Source organism: Gymnodraco acuticeps, unplaced genomic scaffold (genome assembly GCF_902827175.1).
Source record: "Gymnodraco acuticeps unplaced genomic scaffold, fGymAcu1.1, whole genome shotgun sequence".
Classification (NCBI taxonomy): Eukaryota; Metazoa; Chordata; class Actinopteri; order Perciformes; family Bathydraconidae; genus Gymnodraco; species Gymnodraco acuticeps.
The window spans coordinates 4,364,555-4,382,636 of NW_022990135.1; the positions used below are offsets into that span (position 1 = coordinate 4,364,555).

The 18,082-nt window shown below is 41.9% G+C and overlaps 3 protein-coding genes, 1 long non-coding RNA gene and 1 other non-coding gene across 6 annotated transcripts; 3 read left to right on the forward strand and 2 right to left on the reverse strand.

The window, feature by feature from the left end:
• Positions 1-3: 3 nt before the first annotated feature.
• On the forward strand, positions 4-2,851 carry mtrf1 (mitochondrial translational release factor 1). Its single transcript, XM_034217070.1, has 9 exons — positions 4-528; positions 894-991; positions 1,072-1,153; positions 1,240-1,347; positions 1,499-1,671; positions 1,846-1,963; positions 2,043-2,179; positions 2,269-2,367; positions 2,476-2,851. Exons 1-9 carry the CDS (start codon positions 105-107, stop codon positions 2,587-2,589), a joined length of 1,353 nt encoding a protein of 450 aa, XP_034072961.1. The 5' UTR covers positions 4-104; the 3' UTR covers positions 2,590-2,851.
• Positions 2,852-5,062: 2,211 nt separating this feature from the next.
• Positions 5,063-8,124, reverse strand: wbp4 (WW domain binding protein 4). The gene is made up of 10 exons (XM_034216803.1): positions 7,993-8,124; positions 7,731-7,803; positions 7,580-7,642; positions 7,166-7,292; positions 6,790-7,080; positions 6,635-6,696; positions 6,475-6,550; positions 6,217-6,386; positions 5,892-6,139; positions 5,063-5,802 (listed from the first exon to the last, which is right to left on the reverse strand). Coding segments are annotated over exons 1-10 (1,323 nt in total). The 5' UTR covers positions 7,995-8,124; the 3' UTR covers positions 5,063-5,591.
• Positions 8,125-8,324: 200 nt separating this feature from the next.
• Positions 8,325-8,396, forward strand: trnae-uuc. Its single transcript has one exon. It is a non-coding gene; the product is annotated as a tRNA-Glu (tRNA).
• Positions 8,397-8,535: 139 nt separating this feature from the next.
• LOC117546713 (glycerol kinase-like) lies at positions 8,536-17,819 on the forward strand. 2 transcript variants are annotated; one of them, XM_034217060.1, is made up of 21 exons: positions 8,536-8,814; positions 9,977-10,050; positions 10,144-10,250; positions 10,349-10,426; positions 10,567-10,646; positions 11,093-11,230; positions 11,323-11,432; positions 11,555-11,621; positions 11,793-11,810; positions 12,867-12,902; positions 13,020-13,087; positions 13,208-13,250; positions 13,344-13,424; positions 13,502-13,580; positions 13,742-13,838; positions 13,924-14,008; positions 14,206-14,326; positions 14,736-14,879; positions 14,957-15,043; positions 16,306-16,392; positions 16,513-17,819. In XM_034217060.1, exons 1-21 carry the CDS (start codon positions 8,722-8,724, stop codon positions 16,521-16,523), a joined length of 1,704 nt encoding a protein of 567 aa, XP_034072951.1. In that variant the 5' UTR covers positions 8,536-8,721; the 3' UTR covers positions 16,524-17,819. The 2 variants fall into 2 exon arrangements, with proteins under 2 accessions (XP_034072951.1, XP_034072952.1); XM_034217061.1 differs by lacking the exon at positions 11,793-11,810.
• Positions 9,680-14,772, reverse strand: LOC117546719. Its single transcript, XR_004569068.1, has 3 exons — positions 13,694-14,772; positions 13,473-13,587; positions 9,680-11,488 (listed from the first exon to the last, which is right to left on the reverse strand). It is a non-coding gene; the product is annotated as an uncharacterized LOC117546719 (long non-coding RNA).
• Positions 17,820-18,082: the final 263 nt, after the last annotated feature.

Sequence of the window (18,082 nt, forward strand, 5' to 3'; positions counted from 1 at the left end):
TGGTTACGTTTCCAAAGCTACATCCGGTCTCTACAGCTAGCTACAGCTAGGAGGTGTGACAGGAGGGTAGCTACAGTGGAAGTGACAGTTGTTCTGCTTTATGAATGGCCCTTTTTAAAAGTAGTAAAATGCTCGTAAATCGCTTGCCTCGACTGTGCTCTTTGTGTAGCCGTGTATTCTACAGCAGCAGAGGAAGAAGAGCAGGCTGGAGGACACTTACAGGACACACCAGTCTGGAATATGCTAACATCACACAGGTGCAACAACACTGGGGCACAGTAGCACCAAAACGCCTCTCTCATAGTGATTTTGGGGACTTGTACAAGACTGAGTCTGTTCAGAGGTTTCTCCAGCAGCTCATGGAGGAGTACAAGGACTCCAGTAAGAAGATACAGCATGCACAACTCAGTGAATCAGAGAGGAAAATACTCATCAAGAGGCAGAAGGAGTTGCTGCCTCTGGCAAATGTGTTTGAGAATATTCAACAAGCCTTGAAAGACCTTGAGGAAATCCTTTCACTCCTGCATAGTGAGTATTTTATTATATTTATGTCAGAAACAATTATCAACATGTAGCTACATGCTATAACTAATAAACTCACAATTTAGTGCCCCATTGATCCTTTATATATTTTTCTTAGGTTGTGTAGGAGTCCATTTAAAGTCTGACAAAGTCTTGCAACTAAGAATATAAGGTTCTTTCAGAATGTCTTTCAAGTAAACAATAGGTATTGCTGTCGATAAATAAGAACTAAGGGTCAATATTCTATTACAAAATATCTATAGGCCTATATAATGTATTTTTTTTATTTTGTCAGAACATTCATTGTGTATTTCAGGCAGTTAATGCAGTTGGGATGAAAATATCTGCGATTTCTGCATTGCTTTGTTCAGGTTCAGCAGGTACCAAAGATGAAGATGAACAGTTGACCCAGCTGTTGAAAGACGAGGAAGCGCAAATCTCACACAATATTTTGGCCTTAAGAAAAGATGTGAGAACACAAGGGCACGATCAGACATGTGTAAAAATGTGTTATAGAACAGTTAATAACATGATACTCTTTCTCTCCAGTTAATCAGGGCTCTTGTTCCTGTCGACCCTCTGGATTCCAGTAATGTTGTGATGGAGGTTGTATCAGGACGGACAACAGGAGGTACGAAAGAATCTTCACTATGTATCAAATAAAGATGTCAAATAACATCCCGTTTGTTACGTTAATATCCGTTGATGTGATTTCAGGGGACATCTGTCAGCAGTTCACAAGGGAAATGTTTGACATGTACCAGGGCTTTGCCTCTTACAAGAATTGGGAGTTTGACGTTTTGAACTACACAACTGCTGAGATGGGTAAGTCACATTTTTGTTTGTATCACTCTTTTATCATCTAGTCAAATGAAGCTTGAAATGTCTGTCCTTAATGTTGTATATTCTGCTTCATATGGCCAACATCTTCTATAGATATCATTTTTCATTTAATAATTTAGACTGTGTCTCTCAGGTGGCCTGCACCATGCAGCCATGAGAATAGCAGGGGAGAATGTGTACAGACATGTGAAGCATGAAGGGGGGACACACCGGGTGCAGAGGATCCCCGAGGTGGGCCTCTCCTCCAGGATGCAGCGTATCCACACGGGAACCATGACTGTCATCATCCTGCCTCAGCCAGTGGAGGTACTCTACTCTCTGCTTACTCCTCAGGCGGTGTTTACTAGCATGAAGAGACAGTAAATAGTAACCAAATAAATAATTGATATCACAAAAAAGGGACATTTTATGGAATTTTCAGGAAGTTATTACATGAAATTGTTCTACATGCCTCTCTATTTTTGTCTCCCGTGTTCACAGTTTGACGTGCACATCGAACAGAAGGACCTTCGCATCGACACGTTCAGATCTCGGGGCGCCGGGGGCCAGAGCGTCAACACAACAGACAGCGCAGTGCGCATCGTTCATCTTCCCACCGGTAAAACATGCAGGAGTATTTCATCCCTCCTGTCGTATCAACATCACGCCTTATAGTTTATTCTCTTGCTTATCAACAGGTGTAACAGCTGAGTGCCAGCAGACCCGCTCTCAGCTGAGGAACAGAGACCTTGCCATGGGCATGCTGCGGGCCCGGCTCTACCAGGGCATGAGGAGTAAAGACACTGAGCAGAGGCACTCGGCACGAAAGCAGCAGGTAAGTGAACTCCCAATTTGACAAGGAACACAGATATAATATTCAGAAATCTTTTTAACTTCTTATCTGTTTTCCCCCATTCACTACAGGTGGGCACACGTTCTCAGTCAGAGAGGATTCGAACCTACAACTTCAGCCAGGATCGCATCACAGACCACAGGACTGGGTATGTTACGAGAGACATTAAGGTAAGGGAGTGTCCGCAATCATAAGAAACCAGCACACTTTCTTTTTGAATATTTATTGTATCATGCTTTATTTCCTGGAAGTTGAATGTGTTTTGCTCCATGTTGTAGGAGTTCATGAGAGGAGGCGAGGATCTGGAGGATCTGATCTCTGACGTGCATGAGCATGCAGAGAGGGAGGCTGTGCTGGAGGTGGTGGAGAGCCGCGGCGTGAAAGCGTCCTGACAGACTGCACACTGAAGTCAAATATACTCAACAAGTACTGTGACTGCACATCGGAGCTGACATATCAATATGAATGTATGCAATAGTCACATTTCAAAGGATGCCATGGAAGACAAACTGAGGAATATGTATTTTTATAAATTATCAATACTTGAAATGTAAATGCATTTGCTTATCAACGTAGTAAGTTATTACTAGCTAAGAGCTGCACATATATACTGGAAATGTTTTTTATAATAAAGATATAGTGTATGAAGTGGTGGAGGAAGCATTCAGATCCTTTACTTTAGTGAAAGAGCTAATGCCGCAGTGTGAAAATACTCTATTAAAAAATGCCTCGTGAAAATGTTATGGAAGTATGGAAGTATAATCAGTCAGAATCAGATACCTTTATTAGCCCCACAGAGGGGACATTTGCAGCGTTACAGCAGGAAAGAGCCACAGCTTAGTGTTGCATATCTTACATGCCTTAAAAAAAGTAGTTATAATATAATAAACAATATGCTAAAAAAAGATTAAAAGTTACATAATTTTCAAAAACAAATCAAATCAAATCTACAAATCAAATCCTGTAGTAGTTCTTAGGATTTAGCAGCCAGGTATAAATTACAGTTATTAAAGATGGCATATGTATATTAAGTATATATTGCACATAGTTTGACGGTATTTAACAGCAGCAAGTTACACAATTTACAAAATACAAGATACATACCTTGTAACAGTAACATGGGTTTAGTAGCCAGGTATAAATTACACAGTTATTAATGGCATATATATATTGCACATATAGCACATATTGCACAAAGTTGGTTTGTATTTAGCGGCAAGGGGTGTTATAGTCTGTGTTGTGGTGTGTGTAGGAGGGTCTACTAGGGGCAGTGCTGGTTGTAAAGTCTGACCGCTGCAGGAAGGAAGGACCTGCGGTATCTCTCCGTGAGTCAGCGGGGTGCAGCAGCCTGTCGCTGAAGGTGCTGCACAGTGAGGACAGGGTGTCCTGGAGGGGGTGGGACACATTGTCCAGCAGCGAGGACAGCTTGGCTGCCATTCTCCTGTCTCCCACCACCTCCACAGTGTCCAGAGGACTCCCCAGGACAGAGCTGGCCTTCATTACCAGTCTGTTCAGTCTCTTCCTGTCAGCAGCCGAGATGCTGCTGCCCCAGCAGGCCACACCATAGAAGATGGCTGATGCCACAACAGAGTCAAAGAAGGTCTGAAGGAGTTCCCCCTGCCCCCGAAAGACCTCAGTCTCCTCAGCAGAAAGAGTCTGCTCTGTCCCTTCTTGTACAGAGCAGCAGAATTATCAGTCCAGTCCAGTTTATTGTTCAGATGAACACCCAGGTATTTGTAAGATTTCACAATCTCAATGTCTGTTCACTGGTGTCGGGGGGGGAGTGTTGGCGCCGTCTGAAATCCACCACCAGCTCCTTGGTCTTTGATGCGTTGAGCTGAAGGTGGTTCCTCTGGCACCAGAGGGTGAAGTCCTGCGTCAGCTCCCTGTACTCCCTGTCGTCCTCGTTGGAGATGAGGCCAACGATGGCGGAGTCATCAGAGAACTTCTGCAGGTGACAGGTTGCAGTGTTGTGGGTGAAGTCTGCAGTGTAGAGGGTGAAGAGAAACGGTGCCAGCACCGTCCCCTGGGGGGCCCCCGTACTGCTGATGATGGTGTCTGATTGACACTCCCTGGTCCTCACGTACTGTGGGCGATTGGTGAGGTAGTCCAGGATCCAGGAGGTGAGGTGGTGATCCACCCCCGAGAGCTGCAGCTTGTCCCCCACGAGCGAGGGCTGGATGGTGTTGAAGGCACTGGAGAAATCAAAGAACATGATCCTCACAGAGCCCCCAGCCTTCTCCAGGTGGGAGAGGGACCTCTGCAGCAGGTAGATGACGGTATCATCCACCCCGATGGCAGGCTGATAGGCGAACTGCAGCGGGTCCATTGGTGGTCTCACAAGGGGCCGGAGGTGTCCAAGGACCAGCCTCTCCAGGGTCTTCATCAGCTGTGATGTCAGCGCCACCGACCGGTAGCTGTGGAATTCCTTGGGGTGAGGGGTCTTTGGCACAGGACGTCTTCCACAGTTGTGGTACCCTCCCTTGCTTCAGGCTCAGGTTGAACAGAAGCTCCACAATCCCACACATAATCAGGAAATTGTACTTAAAAGTAATATGCCGCTGTGACTGTTCTAATGTTACTGTATATATTCAAGCATTAGATGGATTTAGATAAAGCAAAATCATTTAAATAGAAAAGCACCAAATCGTCACCTATGATATTTCCTTGTTAAATTACACAATTAACATATTTGTCGATTGACCAGATCCACCAATCATATCAGCTGTACATTTTCATGTCTTTTTCAATATTAACTATACCTTTCAGATACATGTACAGGATGCCCACAGGATGTTCTCTCTACTCATGTTACATCTTTTAATGTCTACATCCATTCAGTTAAAATCATTTCAAAACACGTAGTCACCGGTCTTTAATCACCTTTATTCTTTCAGTATGACAGTCAGGTATGGTTCCACAGAATTGCTTTCACAATGATGAAAAAATACAAATATGGAAAATACAAAAAAATATTTGATTTGCTCTGTGTAGAAAAACAAGGGAGGATTTAAAATAGGACTGCAACTACCAATTATTTTCAATTTGTCTAGATTGATTTAACTATGTGGGTTTTAAAAATAAGTACATGGTGATGACTGTAAATGTCTTAATTAGTCAAAGATATTCACTTTAATATGAAATAAAACAGAGAAAGGCAGATGGAAATAAACAGCATTTTACTTTTCAGGTTACTCCAAGGTGTCCTACAATTGGTCATCATTCTCGACAAAACAAAACACTTCTAAATACATTTAAAAAAACAACAAAACTCAAAATGTCTAAAGTTCCTGTCTGTTGCAGCTGACAGAGAATCTGCTGTTGTGAGGTTTAAGAGAGGCATGAAGAAGAGTTGTGTTTGTGTGAAAGTCTCCTGCGTGACGGTTTTCTTTGGTCAGTCGTCGTCGTCGTCCTCTCTCTGTCGGATGCTTCTTGATTTGCCGTTCTGTGTCTTGTTCTTCCTGAATGAAGTAGACCCACCTTCCTCTCCGAGGGAAGTGATGACGCGCTCCTTGAACTTGGTTTTTGGCTCCGGCGGCGGCTTAGAGGCTGGAGCGCTGGCAGTGTATCCCTCCACCTTGGGAAGCTGTAAGTCCACCTTGGAACTGGAGAGGATAAGAAAAAGGAACCATTATCTACCAGCACATGTTTGTCAACTGCATTTAATTCAGCGTCTTAATCAGCCATCACTTACTATGGATCCACCTCTTCCTTGATCTGTTCCCAGGCTCCATAAGGATTGGCAGATTTTTGTCTTATTCTGATTTGTATCTTCACTGGTGCCTCCTCTTTTTTCTCTTCAGGTGCAGCTGCTGTGCTTTGGACATCCTCCTCTTTTTTCACTTCCTCTTTTACCATCTCTTCAGCCTCACCTTTAGGAGCATCCTCGCTCTCTTTATCTAGTCCCTCCTTTTCTAAGGGCTCGGCCTCTGCTTTCCTTTTCTGATAAAGGGAGAAAACGCATGAGGACTTTCTCAAAAGTGATATTCTTTATTGATTCTCATTCACTGTCCTCTCACCCTGAAGTTGATCTTTGGGTATTGGGGCTGCTGGAGGGCTTGTTCAGGGACTCCAGGCTCCTGAGATGCTGGGACCCCGCTGGAGCTCTCCTCTACCCCCGGGGGCTCCGGCTGAGGGGCCTCCTCCTGACTCCCTGAAGTGAATCCCGCTGGCTTCTCCCAGCTGCTCTCTGTGAGGTGAGGGAGACGGAGCATGTAGATCACCCAATAGAAATAAGAAATGGAAAATAATAAACTGATATTAGATCCAATGCTTACCCCTAGTTTCTGAGTTGTAGTAATATTTGTGACCCTCGGGACTGACAGCTTCCGTCCAAAGACCCCCTGAAGATCTCTGAAGAAAAACACAATATCAAAATAAATGCTTGTCATCGGCAAGCCAAGTCAATACACTAAAAATGCTACTAAAATGATTTACTTCGGGCTGTGCCGGGGCTGAGTTTGCTCCCTGGAAAGACTCTGGATTATCCCATCTAGATTCTGTAGTTAAAAAAAAAAACATAAAATCAAGTTAGAAAAAGTAGATTGAACAATTGTGGTAGTGTGTTGGTATACAGGCTGATGTTGGTGTACCTCCTGTTATTGTGTTGTAATAGTAAGCGTTTCCATCTTCAGTCTGTCCTTTAACCCAGACCTGCGCTCTCATTTGACCTCTGGGCATCTGGTTTGCTTTCTGTTTCTTCTGCTGTTTTTTGGACTGGGGTCCACCCTGGGGTCCGGACTGGTATCCACCCTGGGGTCCACCCTGAGGTCCACCCTGGGGTCCCACTTTAGGTTTTGCCTGGGGCCCCACCAGAGATCTGGCTTGATTAATGACCGGAGGTGTTTCCTCTTGTGTTGTTGTCTCGACTGGTACGCCTGATCCTATAACAAGAACACATGAATGTAGAATTCAATGTAATTAAGCCTGTATGTTGCACATGATATCAATAGCATACCAAGCAATTACCTCCTGACTCCTTTTCTATCCTCTTCAGATCTTCCTGATATGCCTTCATCGCAGCCTCCTCCATTTTCTGAAAGTCTTTAGACATGCGTTCCTCCTGCTTCGCATTGTCCATGCTCTTCTTTTTAATCTGCAGCAGGACAGATACAGTGGGTTGAGTGGCAGCATCAAAGTTGCCAGTAAGAAGCGAGTATAAGAGACAGAGTGTGATGTCTGGACTTTATCTCTCCTTCCAGTCCTGAAGATGGTGCCAAGACGTTTTTTCATGGCTGTGTAGTATGTTAAAAGCCCAGTTGGTCAGCTGATTCGGATTCTACCATGTACTAAATTACAACTCATCAGCATATTACTCCTAAAAAGGTTGAGTGTTCAAATTGTTTCTTCAGAAAAGGGAAACATATGTATACAAGTAAATACCTCGGTGATTTTTGCAGCCACATTTTCTTTGTGATTCTTCCCTCTTTCATGGAACTCGACGCTCTGCAGAGGAAAACAAAGCGAGACAAATGAGCATAGTATATCGGACACTGCCCTCTGCAACATGATCTGCATCTTTTGGGATACTCACAGGCTTATTGTCCGCAATCCAGCACTTGCAGTACTGGCAAAATTTCCTTGGTTGTGATTTCCAGTATTCCGTCCTGAAAATGAACCAAACTATCATTAGGGAACTAAACATTTGTGAAATACAGGTACATTTCCTTTAGCTTTGTACAGCTAACGCCGCTAGCCGGCTAAGTTTCTGCCCAGGGTTAATTATAATTGTATTACTTTTATAAAACAAACCATTAACTGAAATAAAGACACATTTCATGTATCCCCTTACTTACATTTTAGGTTTTTAGTGGTTAAAATACGACGAAATAATTTCAAACGAACCAAACATGACAACAGCTTCCCACATTTCATGAATAACAACAGAGTCCGTTTCTGATGATGTCATCTCCAGTTGCCGTAGAGACGAGCCCTCGAGGTTCTTTTTTATTTAAATTAATTGAACAAATTGTACATCTCACCGACTATGACAATTAGAAACCCTGTGCCTAACAAATAATTGGGGCATATATTTGTATGCAGACGGTCAGTAAAGAAGTAGAAAACATTATAGTAACTTTCTTATTATAGATTTATATTAAAAAGATGGCACAGAATTGTGCATCGGTCCCATATGGTCTAGCGGTTAGGATTCCTGGTTTTCACCCAGGCGGCCCGGGTTCGACTCCCGGTATGGGAACTACCGTTTTGACAAATAATATGTTCCTATAGTCGTTGTTGAATCACAAACCCTTCTAACATTCACAAATCATCAGAACTGGTCAGTAATCTAAACGCATTGTTAGATATTAGGTGAAAACGTGTTGGATAAGTGCAATGAAGCTAATGTTTGTTGCACTCTTGATGCAAGGACTCAACTTGCATCAACGTCACTTCTGAGCGCCAGAACGAAGTGTACGTTGTTAACCTGCGACAGGTCCGCCTTTGGTTTACCCTGAGCAGCATTTGCCGGTGTTGATAATCGGTTTCCTATCTAGTCCGTTGGCAAAGCTCCCGGGCCTCCCATGAACAGTACCATGGCTGCGTCCTCACACCGGATAACGATGGGTCCGCTGGTGGCTGCCATTGACCAGGGCACGAGCTCCACTCGGTTTTTGGTAAGACGAACCAGCTAGCTGTGTTGCATTCAATGTCTGGCTCATTAAGGTGTCCTTGGGTGGTGTGTCTTCCACCGTGTACTCTTGCAACCACAGGGACGGTTGTTGTCAGTGTTTGGTGTTGTTTCACTACTGCTGGATAAAGAGCTGCTAATTAACTAATAATGCTGCATTCAAGTGCTCCCTTTAGAGAGGTGGAATGAATGCTGCATTCAAGTGCTCCCTTTAGAGCGGTGGAATGAAGGCTAACAACATTTCACTCAAGTGCTGTAAATGTTTTTGATATGTGTACTTAAAGGTGGGGTAAGTAATTTTGGAGAAACCAGATCGAGTGCGCTAGAATTTTTAAAAATACACAGCCGGAAGAAATCTGCTACTTCCTTACAGAGCCCCTCCTCCAACACACACGAACGCGCACATGACCAATGAGGGCACGAGATAAGTTTGTGCACAGATGGAAGGCTAACAGGCAGGTAGGCCGTCCAGTTATTTTAGCCGCCCCTGCTCAGATGATTGGTCGTTTTTTTTACAGTACTACGGCTTCCACAGATGAATTTTTTTATGGATTTGTTGTCAAAGCACTTAAGATATTCATTGCTATCGGGATGTTAAGAGCATTCCATGGAATATAACAACAAGTGTATCTCGAGCCGGTTTCTCAAACGTACCTACCTCACCTTTAACTGAAGTCTTTACATGTAGACTAGAGGGAAACATTATACTTCTACTATGTTACATTTATCTGACAGCTTCAAGCACTAGTAGTAACTATACACATTAAGCTTTTTTACACAGAAAAAAAAAACACAAAATGGGGGGGAAATGTGATTTAGGTGGAGATTCTTTGAATTTGTCTTACCAATTGAAAACTAGACATATTTTTTAATATTTTAACACACAAACACAACTTAAAATGCTATATTTCCTTCTTGTTGTCCTACTATAATAACTTCAATCCTAATGTTTTAACATCAAATGGTCCATGCTGTGATTACTATACTGTGAAAATATGACAGTGCCTAGGCATAGTTGCAACTGTGCTGTTGTGTGCAAAAAGCCTGCATAGTAAAAACAATTCTGCTAAAAGTAGGTATTTCATTGTGTTGTTTTGATATAATTGTACCATGCATAAATATTAAAGAGCTATGTTCCTTCTTCAAAGGTGTTTAATGCGAAAACAGCAGAGCTCCTCAGCCATCATCTGGTGGAAATCAAACAGAGCTTCCCCAAAGAAGGGTTTGTGAAATGATACAAAACAATTCCTAAAATATGCATACACATTTAGGAAATGTAATCTTATTAATTGTGATACACTGCCATCTGTTTCAGATGGGTGGAGGAAGACCCCAAAGAAATTCTGCAGTCGGTTTACGAGTGCATGGAGCGGACGTGTGAAAAACTCACCCAGCTAAACATAGACATCTCAAACATTAAAGGTACGCAAGCTCACATGTTACCGATGAGGCCCTTTTCATTTATATCATAGTAAGGCGTTCATTATCTAAAAATGTGGAAATGATTTGAATCTGTGCAGCTATTGGAGTGACCAACCAAAGAGAGACCACGCTTGTTTGGGACAAAGAAACAGGGGAGCCCCTCTACAATGCAATAGGTACAGTTGAATGTTATTTGATTTATTATTTCCATTTATATAAGCACTAATCTGTGCCTTTTTAAAGAGTACGCAGACACAATCATATTGTATTTTAACAGATTTTTGGCTGCTGTGAAATAATGTTGTTTTTCCTTCAGTTTGGTTGGACCTGCGGACTCAATCAACAGTCGAACGTCTAATCAACAAAACTCCAGGAAGGAATAAGAACCACTTAAAGGTAAGCACTTAATATTTTAGCTTTCCATTGACGGGGCACCAGGTACAGTTGGTTTTAGAGAGCACAGATGGACAATGGGCCTCTGGGCTAACATCTGGCTTTTGTCATCAGTAAAATGTTCTACATTGTTCTACATTCTTCCACGGGACAAATGACTCTGCAGTGGTCACGGTATTTACCGGCTCCAGCCCTGCAGGGATGGAAACGTGACACACGCTCATTTTCACCCCCTTTTTCCCATTGAGAATGAAATAAAAAATGCCTGAAGGAAAATCTTAAGAGGACGATGCACTGAATATCAACATAACAAAGCTTGAGGATTTTTTCATTCCTACACATTTGATGTTAATTGAAGCACCATTGTTGCAATTTAAAGACACATACAGTCTGATCCCACTCTTGGTAGCAGCATTAAAACAGTTCTGTATGTCTCTGTCCCCCTGCAGCATAAAACAGGGCTCCCAATCAGCACCTACTTCAGCGCGGTGAAACTTCGCTGGCTGATGGACAACGTGGACGAGGTCCACGATGCCGTGGTGTCACATCGCGCTATGTTCGGCACCGTGGACTCCTGGCTCATCTGGGTCGGTAACGGTGTGGATGTCATTCAAATGTACATATGGGATGATGGTGAAAAACTGACCATTGGAGTGTGTTTCCGATGGATTTCCAACAGTGTTTGACTGGTGGGAAGTCTGGCGGCGTCCACTGCACAGATGTGACCAACGCCAGCAGAACCATGCTGTTTAACATCCACACTCTGGACTGGGACCCAGAACTCTGCACGTATGGCACCTACTTTCCATGGCCTTAAATCCCACTGTACTGCCTTTTCAATATCACTGAAAATGGTAAGAGAAGCAGAATTGTCTTCGTTATTCATTGGCCTTTCCTCTGATTTCCGTCAGATATTTTGGTATTCCCATGGAGATCTTGCCAAAAGTGAGGAGTTCTTCAGAAATCTATGGCCTCATGGTAAGGACACAAAATACAAATTCAAGTCTACTTACATTTACCCTATAATGGGTGTTTTAATTAACCATGTCTCATGCCACAGATTTAAGCTGATGTCATGCATAAAGGTTGTCTGAAAAAGCATTTGTAGGCATTTTTTGTGAGCCATTGTCTCTCTTCTCTCAATGGTAGAAATTATGTTCTAGCCGGGTAAGTAATACTCGCCATTTTAAACCCGTCCCGCTTCTCCGTGGCCAAAGCACACACACACCATCACACAGTGCATTTCCAAGATTCATACAAAGGCTAATGATTTATTAGCTACAAAGTTAACTTAGTTTGCCTTATTGCTGATTGTAAATGTTTAAACGGGTCACATTGGGGTCACTAACTATTAACTAACCAGGTACATTTGCTACTGCTTACTTTTCCAATGATCTATGAGGCTTTATTGTTTGTAATGCTTATTGTTTTGGTATTCCTGCCTGCATTTCTGCTGCTTTTATATCTCCAGATGCAGCAGTCAAGGCTCTCAATATCATATGTACGTTAGGGAATATAATGGATCCGACCTATGGGAGCTAAAAAGACAAATATCCTTAAGGAATGAAAGTGAATATTTGAGGAACTCCCTCTGAAGGGAACACAGAGATTTTAGTCTTTGCAGACCATTTACATGCACACAAACCTATATAACACACCAAATGGACAGCAGAGACATGAGTGTACAAAAAGATTGACCAAGTTTTATCTTGAATTTGAACCCAGTTTAACCACACACACATATTATGGTATGCGTGTTCGCTGCATTGGAAATGTACTAGATGCCCCCCCCCCCCCTCCTATCATTGCTTCTCGTGGCATGCCATTGGCCGGCCATCTTCCTCTGCAAAGTCCTCAAATCTCTTCACTCTTTGGCACACGCTGATTCCACCAACCTTATTTTTCTGTCTTCATGAGAACATGAGTAGGAGTGAAGACATTTCAATGTAAATTACTATTACTATTCACGCTCACTGCTACAGTATACTTTCTGTAAAAAACAAAGTGGTAGTGTGTGTTTGTTATTTGGCTTCCTGTAGTCAAATAATGAGGAATCCTCCCTCTGTTTTCAGTTGTGTAGCATGTAGCTCATAGTGATTTGTTTCTGTTGAATTAGTTCAATTAATTTCATAATAAACAGTAAATATATGTCAACACATGTTGGAATGCTCTTTAATGTGTCGTACACAGTTCCCTTATTAAACATGTTTTTTTTGTTGGCAGAAATGTGGAGCCCTCTCAGGGATCCCCATCTCTGGGGTAGGTTCATCTCTGTTTTCCTTTCCAATATTGTCTATGTAGTTTTAATGCTTAAAAGGTATTTGAGAAATTTGCAGTGTTTCCACCTGATGGGTTTATGTGTGATTTAAAAAACAGTGTTTAGGGGATCAGTCAGCAGCGCTTGTTGGACAGATGTGTTTCCAGGAGGGGCAGGCGAAAAACACGTGAGTCATTTCTGCATTAACATGTCTAAAAAACGACTAGACTCATGTTATAGGTATTCTCTTAAATGTTTTGTTAGCGTTATAAATCCTGCTGAAAGTTTGCTTCCTGATGTGTTTCAGGTATGGAACTGGCTGCTTTCTCCTGCGAAACACTGGAGCTAAGGTACAATACGTCAGATTTGCATTTGAACAGTTCACATCCCTTCAAATATCGCAGACACACACTGGCATTTCTCTCTTTGTGTTTTTTTTGTAGCCTGTAATGTCCGAACACGGCCTTCTGACCACTGTGGCGTACAAACTTGGCCGCGACCAGCCTGCGTGTTACGCACTGGAGGTACAGAATCTTAAATACACACATTTTCACGACATTATTAAATCATACTTTTGTGTTATTCTGGTGCTTTTTCCAAGGGCTCTGTAGCCATTGCAGGCGCTGTGGTTCGTTGGCTGCAGGACAATCTGGGAATCATCAAATCCTCTGAAGAGCTCGGTATGTGCTGAAATTTTACAAGCAATAATGAAATCTTATTGTTTTAAAGGGGTATCTTGATCTTTGATTGCTTGAATCTTCATATTTAAGAATCAAAGTTGGTGATATCTTACCTGTCTATGTATTGCAATGTATTCCTGTTTGTGTTTTCCCCGCTGCAGAGCAGTTTGCAGCGTCAGTCGGCACTTCCTACGGCTGTTACTTTGTTCCTGCCTTTTCGGGCCTCTACGCACCGTACTGGGAGCCCAGTGCAAGAGGGTAAGAAGAAGAAGACACAAATTCAGATCAGTGTCTAAAATCCTTCACCGTCCTTACTCTCTGTTCACTCGATACTCTCTGACAGGATCATCTGCGGGTTGACTCAGTTCACTAATAAGTATCACGTGGCGTTCGCTGCACTGGAAGCTGTGTGTTTCCAGACACGGGAGGTAAGCACATGAATGCATATTGTATTTCCACACTTTTCACACTGATGTTGGTGAGAAAGGTGCTCAATTTCCCAAAACTATTTCAACACACTCGTCTAATACATACTCAATGTAGCAATCCGTTTGGTAGATTTGTATATATTTTTAATTTAGATGTAGGTATTTGTGTGATAACTGTTTTTCTGTTTTCTTTGAAGATCCTGGACGCTATGAACCAGGACAGCGGTATTCCCCTCACCCAGCTCCAGGTGGACGGAGGGATGACGTCCAACAAGCTGCTGATGCAGCTGCAGGCCGACATCCTCTGCATCCCTGTCGGCAAGATCCTTTTATCATATTTTTCAATAGGGTGATGCTAAACGGGAAACTGTTGTGTGGGTGCGGAAAACTCAGAAACTCTGGCAGTAGGTCGGTGGACTTGCATACATACGACAAAAGGTTTTGGTGCACAAAGTACATTTTTATCAACATAAAAGTCCTTTTCTAGCCTGCATCAAACTGTGATGGTGCTACACTGAGCATTAATACCATCTGCTTGCATAAAGTGGAATAGATGACACACTGAATAACAAACACTAGAAAATGAATAGAAATTGCAGCTTTTGGAAATGTACGTATTTTGGTCAACATGCAATATATTTGTTGTGTTTGTCCCATGAATATGTCCATAAAGATGCATCAACTTGTTTTTCTTACCCGTAAACATGGTGTTGATTGTGCTTTGCAGTGAAGCCGTCCATGCCTGAGACCACCGCTCTGGGCGCAGCGATGGCAGCGGGGTCAGCCGAGGGGGTGAGCGTGTGGAGTCTGAAGCCAGAGGACCTGAGTGAAGTCACCTCGGAGAAGTTCGAGCCTCAGATCAACCCTGAAGGTACTGACTTCTGTCACACGGAGAGAAGCACACGTCTCCAGGAGCTGAAATGTAAAAGCTTGTCTTTATATCTGCAGAGAGCGAGTTCCGCTACGCTCGATGGAAGAAGGCGGTTCAGAAATCCATGAACTGGGAGACCACGGAGCCGGTCGGCAACGGAAACGGTGAGCAGGAACCACACTATGACCTAGGGCTGGGCGATATATCAATATTGTATCCATATCATTATATGAGACTAGAAATTGGCTTAGATTTTTGATATGGCCAATATAAATGTCAGTATACGAACAAACCTGATTATTAAAATGTTATGTCGCAAATATTTTGTTAAAGCACTGATGGTCAATCCTACAATATTGCATTTAGACATCATGGTATGTTGTAGAAAATAATGTGATATATGAACTGTCTCCAAATTACCCAACCCAAAAAGGAACCAAATTCAGACTCTTGTGACCCATGTCAGTAGAAATATTTTTAGAACCATGATCAGAAAACTTAAGTGGACCAGAATACTTAAGGATATTTTGGATCTTATAGGGATAGTTTAGATGTTTGGAAGAGAGGGTTATTTGAGCTATTTCTCCAAATATCCAATCCAATAATCGCATGTCCATATGTGCATTGGAAGTGTTGGGGAATAATTCTCCTAGATATCCACCTTTTGCCCTTTGACGTTTATGACCAACCCTGACATCTGTTATCTCCCTTAAGGAAGGGGCTGCTTCAGCCATATGTTGTTGTTCCCAGTTTATGACCGGGCAACTCTCGATCACAAATGGTTTATTGTTGTGGGTGTGGACAACGAAGGAACGCTTCCTTCTTGGGGTTTATGGACTCCAAGGTGTGAAATCTTCGAGGCCATAAGCGTCAGACGCAAGTAATTCAGTGTCCCCCAGCTGTTTAGTCTATCTGCCCAAGAATGTTGATTACTCTCTCTGAACTGAAAAGGTCTATCGAGAGAGAGGCGCTTCAGAATTGATGTGGCAACTCTACCGTGAAGTCAGAACCTCTGACTCTTGACTTGAATAAACCTAAAATAAATAAACCATCAGTGTTTGACATCAAAGCTCCAGCTCTCCCCGTGTCTCCTTCCTGAGTCGGTGACTCCTCCTGCATTGCTTCACAGAAGTTTCTCCCACAGGAAGGATTATTATATAGCTTATTGTCTTTCTTACTGTCCATACTGGATCCCTTTTCTAAAACAGTTTTTTATAGTTTTCAAAGCATGTGAGGCCTAACGTGCACAACCTTTCCAATACACCAGATGATTTGTAAATGATTGATTTTGTCTGAATAAATCTGTGCCAGACTTGGCTAAAAGACAAACTCGGTTGGGACGTACCTCAAAACTAAATCTTGAAAAAAGGACTTCATCAATCAATAACCAATTGGTACGGATTGTTCTTTGTCTGCTGACCCAAAGGTGAAACTAGCATCTTCAGCAGCGTCCCCCTGGGCTTCTACATCATCGGCAGCATTCTGATGTTAGTCGGTGCCAAATACCTCGCAGGTCAGTGTGTGCATGAAGCATTCTCTGTGTTCTCTGTGCACAGGTGTTACATGTGGTTAATACACTTGAAAACGAGTAAAAGATCTTAATTAAAATCTTCTTTATGCTTTTTTTCATCAGGCAACAACTAAGCTCCAGGGGGCATTTAAGCAAAGAGGAACCATCTGGACCACCACCTGTACTCTCGGTGCTTTCTTTTCCCAAAAAGGCATTACAGGAAGATGGCTATAGTTTGGAATAACTAACTGAACTTTATTATTTGTTATTATTTTTATCTACAGCACACATGGGTGTATTGGAGATTAATTTAAGTGTGCATGCAGTATTCTCTTTTTTTCACTGTTGACATGGTATGAAGTTCTGAAATTATTTATGTAGAAACTCCACCGTAAGGTACTTCAGGTTGTCGTCAAAGAGAAACTCACTGTCATACGCTATTTCTTTGTTGTGGCAGAGCACTTTATTTTATTTTTGTTTGTTAGGTGTGAACTAACAGTCTAAGTTATTATTTTTCTATCAGTTGGTATTGAAATGAAAACAAAGGCGAGGGGGTGAAGGTTGCTCTTTGGGAAAAAGTGACTTTTCTGTACATACTGTAATAATTTTAAACAGCAAAAATGTATTGTGTAATGGGCAAACATGCCACGGAGGTCAAAAGCTAATTCTTTTTTTGATATGTGTTGGAAAAGAATATATGAAGACATGGAAACAAAGAGTGTATATTTCTGTCAATTGCTTCCAAAACCACCTAGGTCCTACATTCAACGAAACAAACGGCAACAGCTGTTCATAAGTGTTTCATTTTGTCGACTAAAAAGGTTGAAAATGGACTGAAATGTTCCCCAAAAACGTTACGCTGACTTCCACTGCAGGCAAAATATTCAAATGCAAAAATGTATTATGCATCCGTAAAGATAACTGCCTTCCAATAAGTGAATTGCACTAAGATTAGTGCCACATGTGCAATTCTGTTTGGATTGCATTTTCGCTTAAATAATGTATTTCAATTTAAAGGGAGATTTTTTAAATCATAGGCCTCTTAGTCATAGTTTGAAGAGTTAATCTTAAGGAGGCGTCTATTTATCTGTTGCCCAGCCTTCATCATGTTTGTCTTCTCTTGGGATCTGAGTTGTACTTGATAGTACTTGCTCCATACTTCATCAGGTTATTTGCATAACTGAAAAGTGTAACTAAAACTGCACACAAAGTGCTCTTTTGGATATAAACACAATTGAAATCACTTCAAATTAGAGAGACAGACCTAAAATGCTAGAATGTATGAAACCAAGACTTTTTAACTGTGAAACTGTTGATTGTGATGATGAACATATGGAACAATGAAAATGTGTGTGCCAGTGTCATTCCCTTCAACTCATTCACAGAACTGTAAAGGAAATAAAAGTACTGCTGGGTTAGAAGAAATGAAACGGTGTGTGGTTCTGTAGAGAAACAGGTTTTATGGAAGAGTAATTGTCACGAAAATATGAATATTGTGCAAATTGAATTAAAAACAAAAGATATAACACTTTCTATGACACCCATGTCTATAATGCATTATACTCTGCTTGTAGCGGTACATCATTATAGCGACAAGTCCTGATACATATTCATAATGAATTGTAACTAATGAAACATTTTATAAGGTCTCATTTCATAATATAACAACTATATAAAAAGGAACAAAGGTGAG